Consider the following 4,827-nt stretch of genomic DNA (forward strand, 5'->3'; position numbering starts at 1 on the left):
AATAGAGGGTGGGAGGCACTGGTCGATACCGTTCCCGGCTTGGGGCCGCGTTACCAGTGGGGATCTGATGTTTGACCACCCCCGTGCAGCCATAATCCTCGTCATGGGTGGAGAACACATGTTGCCATTTAGACAAGAATTCTCGTAACTGATATTGTTGCTCTTCCTCTAGCCCCTCTCCTCTCAAGGAGTCTCCGACCAGATGTTCCGGAACTCCATTCTCCGAGAGGTCAGCTTTTACGTCGTCCGATCGGATGGTTACCTCTACCACTGCCGCACTCACTTGAACAAAGCAGACGTCGCTGTCCTCTCTTACTTGCTGAGGACTCACCGAGGTGATCCGGGCCAAGCATTGATGACGCCGGAGCATAATCGGGTAGGGGTTAGTGTTGCGCACCCGCACGATCACCCGACCATGATGAACCACGGCCAGCCCTCTGGCTACGTCAATGGCCTGGCAATCCCAATGGGGTTCCACCAGGACCAAGTCTTCCGGTCCATAGGAACTAGCAGGCACCCTGGCCCACACCACAGCCTCACTTCCAGCTGGTACAGACAAGGCATAACGGCAAACCACCCGGCCCACACTCTCCCGGTCTTCCCTGTCTCCAGCAGCATGAATTCGATGGCAGTCCTTCAAGATGTTTTCCCACTGGGAATTATCCTCCCTCGACGGCCTCCGAGCCGGACCGTTCCTAAACAACTCCTCCCAGCAGTCTGCAATGACATTCATGCCCAACAGAGCCCGACGAGTGCCCAAGCAGTGGTCCTTGACAATAACTACTCCTTTCTGATACACGGGAATGCCACGAATGTCGAAGTCAACGACCACGTAGCCCGTGTAGGGGATGTCCAGCCCATTTGCCCCTCGTAACGTAAGCCGTGAAGCCTCGGCTCCTTGAAGTCGGTGGTCTTTGAATAGTTCTCTAGAAAGACTCTCTGTAAATAAAGTAACTTGGGAACCAGTGTCGACCAAACAGTTAATCTTCACCCCATTGACCTGGATTTCGACCTCAGGGCAGTGCCCAACCCACTCGTCCCCAGGGATAGGCACAGGGAGGGGGTCTCTAAAAGGGGTCCCGGCCACTTGACCCACAGTGGCCGGCAGACCTAAAAACCCCCTTGCGAGCCCCGACGGAGGCCACACTGACGACTGATGTGCCCCGGCTTCCCGCAACTATTACAGATAGGTCTACCCTGGTCGTCCCACTGGTACCTAGGTTCAGCGGGGCGGGCAGGGCGACGTCCTTGCTCTCTGTTCCCATCAGAGTACGATCGATCCCGGGCCCTGGGCATGTCACTCGGCCACCCCCGACGTAGTTCTTCCACAAGACTTTTCGATAACTCCACCATCTGGCCCTTAACCTCCGACAAAAGCTCCTCGCGCAACTTCTGCTTCCAGTCAGTTGTTTCAGAAGGAATAGGGGCACAAGCACTACTGGCGGCCATGCAGACAGGTGGTTCGGTGGTTTCACCCTGATCTATCTCTAGAGCCAATGCTTCTTGTCGAAGGGCCTCGAAGGTCAGTGTGGGATCTCTACGTAGTTGAAGCCGGATACTCTGTCGAACCGGCCCATCGCGAAGCCCCAGGACAAACTGGTCTCGCAGCAAAGTCTCCCCTTCTCCCAGTCCATGGTCTGTTCGTCCCCTCAACCGGGAGAATTGTTCTCTCAGTTTCAGAGAGTAAGCCCGCAGAGTTTGCCTGGGTCCTTGACGATAATTAAAAAACTGGGCTCTAAGGACAGCCACCGGGGTAACATCTCCATAGAGCTCGGTCAGAAAATCAAAGATGGCCTTGGCAGTAGCTCGCACAACTTCGGGTGCTGCCATAACCTCTCGTTTCGCTTCCCCTTCTAGGGACCCAAGGACAAACTGAATCTTCTGCGGGTCGCTCAGCCCTTGCAAACCTGCCAGGTACGTAATCTGCATTTTCCATTCCTGGAGACCCAGCTCAGATCCCGGTCCCCCATATCGCTGAGCCCAGGGAGCTCCCATGAATACAGGCATGACCTGTGTCCGTCCCACTGGCACCTCTTCATCCGCCATCGTGACCCTGTGGCCGCTACAACTCCCGGTGGGTGTACCCTGCCGACTACGCCACTTATGTCACCGCCCCGGGATGGTCCGACCCACACCCGGACGGACCTACACCCCACCGCGAGGAGCCGACACCACAAGGACACCAATGAACGGACAAAGAGACCAATGAGCAGATTAAGAGGGAGGTTTTATTTATTTTAAAAGTTCAAGAATGTTGAGCAGATGGTTTCGTCGTGTAGGCCTGGACAGGATTGGAGACCACTGGAATCCGTACTCTATTCCCACAAGGAAGATCTTCGTCGACGTGACTGCTCTGTGAAGCTCAGGCAGAGAGAATGGAGCTCGGTTACTCAGCGGCGTGTACACAGCGTGTCTTCTTCTCCGTGGGGCTCAGGCAGAAAGAATGAAGAAGTCGGGGTGCTCACTGACGTAGCTGCAGCGAAACTGCTTCTCTGTGGGGCTCGGGCAGAGAGAATGAAAAGGGTCAGAGTGGTTATAAGGAGTACAACCACTGGTGTTAATTCTCCATCGAGATGATCATTCAATGGTAGATAACGGAGTGGCTTAGCTGAAGCTGTATCCTTACAATGTTCAATGGTGAATAATGGCAGAAACCAGGTTCAGTAATACTTCTCTTCCCTGACGTTCATAGGGAGATGAATCAGTACAGACCACCGTAGCCTAAGCATTACACTTCCACCTTCGTGCACACTGCAATCCACACAGGCAAAACACACGTGAATAACTTTAAGAGATCAAAATCATTTCACTCACAAATCAGGCTTCAGTACGGCGTCTCTTCTATCTTCATCAATGAGGTGCTCCTGCAGCAATACTGTAGGCAATCATTAATTCTATACACCAGCCCACATAGTCATAATCATTCCTCATACCGCTTGCTCCAGCCCAATGTATGTCACTTCTCTCTCTGTTGCACTCTTTCACTCGTCGAGGACCTCGACCAGCTCAGACACGTCGTTCTTTTTCTGCCCCTCCCTTTTCCCCGCTCACCAACCAAAGACCTTTTCAACTGTGCTGGTATGACGTGTGCGCCAATCAGCGATCGACGCGCTCACAATGCGCACCTGCTGTACATCAAATAGGAACCGGAGAAGTCTTAGGTCCCCCCCCCCCCGGAAATGTTCTCCATGGGAACGAAGGCACAAAATAATAGTTCCGCCCCCCCCCCCCCCCTCGATTGTCACGAGTGACATATAACTACTGGGTTTAGAAGGATCTTTGCCAGGTTTCCTTATTGGAACGACTACTGCCTCTTTCCATGCTGCTGGTAATCTACCCTCCTCCCACACTCTGTTATAAAAGTGCAACAACTTTAAGAGCGCTCCTTCCCCTAGATGTTTTAGCATCACATAGCATATCTGATCTTTTCCTGGAGATGTCGGTTTAGCTCTGTTTATTGCTCTCATCAACTCAGCCATATTAAAAGGTTCATCAATTTTATCCTCAACTTTATCCCTCCATTTTAACACATCTGGATACCGACTCATTGTTCTTTCCCTTCTCATTTTGCATATTTCTGATAGGTTGCTTGAACTGTGAATTTTTACAAATGCTTTTACCATCATCTCTGCCTTATCCTTATTTAAGATTGCTGTTCCTTCCTCAGTAGTTAAAACTGGAATATCCCATTCCCTCCTTATTCCTCCCATCCTTTTTATTATTCCCCAAACCTCTCCCACAGGTGTTGTTCTTCCTATTTCATTGCAGAACTCCTTCCAACTCGCCCTTTTAGCTTGACGTACTGTTCTTCTCACAATAGCCTGTGCTTTTTTATACTGAATTAAATGCTGCAAGTTATGGGTGTTTTTAAATCGCTTAAACGCTTTATTCCTGTTTTTTACAGCCTGACGACACTCTTCTGTCTACCATGGTACCAGTTTTTTATTCCTCCTTTGTTTACTCTTGGGAATAGATTCACCTGCTGCCATTATAATTGCTGATGTTATTTGTTTGTTTATTTCATCTATTCCCTGAAGTGTCTATCTTTGATATTGACTCCTCACTTAATTGCTGAAATTTTTCCCAGTCTGCTCTTCTAAAACCCCATTTTGGCACTCCTCCACCTGGTCTTATATCCATGCGCTCTCCCACTGAGCATGTTACTGGGTAGTGATCACTGCCCACTGTTGAATCATTCCAAACACGCCAGTTACTTATTCCAGCCAAAGCATTAGACACTAATGTAATATCTAATGCTGACTCATTTCCTGTTGTTATGTTTATTCTTGTTCCTCTTCCGTCATTCATACACACTAACTCCTTATCATCCATCAAATCTTCTATCACCCTTCCATTTGCATCTGTATGTGAACCCCCCCATATTTTACTATGGGCATTAAAATCTGCACACCATATTACTTTTTGTCTATTATTTCCTTGTATCCTTGATAACTGATCTACTTCCAACCTCTTACAAGGATTATAGTAGTTTATTATAACCACTTCCTCTCCTCTTTCCCACAATGCTACCACAATGTATTCTAGATCCTTTCCCTTTTCTAGAACCCTATACGGAATATTTTGTTTGAGCCCAAACAAATGATTCGCGGTGATGTTTAGATCATGTGACTCAGCTGCAATTATTTCAAAATAAGAGTATTGTGCGCTCAAAGCAGACTCCAAATCCAAACAACCATAATGTTTTTCACAATGTTTTGCAAAATATTATAATAATTGTATGCACATACATAAATAACCACACACAATGTCCTAAACACATTGTCACTAAGCAACGAAAATTGAAAGTAGTTTGATTCAACAAATTGC

The 4,827-nt window shown here is 48.6% G+C and overlaps 1 protein-coding gene across 1 annotated transcript; it reads right to left on the minus strand.

The window, feature by feature from the left end:
• Positions 1 to 1,092: 1,092 nt before the first annotated feature.
• On the minus strand, positions 1,093 to 3,165 carry LOC148981672 (uncharacterized). The gene has a single exon (XM_089130012.1). The coding sequence runs from the start codon at positions 2,044 to 2,046 to the stop codon at positions 1,111 to 1,113; it is 936 nt and encodes a 311-aa protein (XP_088986138.1). The 5' UTR covers positions 2,047 to 3,165; the 3' UTR covers positions 1,093 to 1,110.
• Between the last annotated feature and the right edge of the window lie 1,662 nt (positions 3,166 to 4,827).

This window comes from Pimephales promelas, chromosome 4 (genome assembly GCF_988280905.1).
Source record: "Pimephales promelas chromosome 4, fPimPro1.hap1.1, whole genome shotgun sequence".
Classification (NCBI taxonomy): domain Eukaryota; kingdom Metazoa; phylum Chordata; class Actinopteri; order Cypriniformes; family Leuciscidae; genus Pimephales; species Pimephales promelas.

Coding starts and splice junctions, on each gene's coding strand:
- LOC148981672 (XM_089130012.1), bottom strand. CDS start 2,046: ATGGCGGATGAAGAGGTGCCAGTGGGACGGACACAGGTCATGCCTGTA.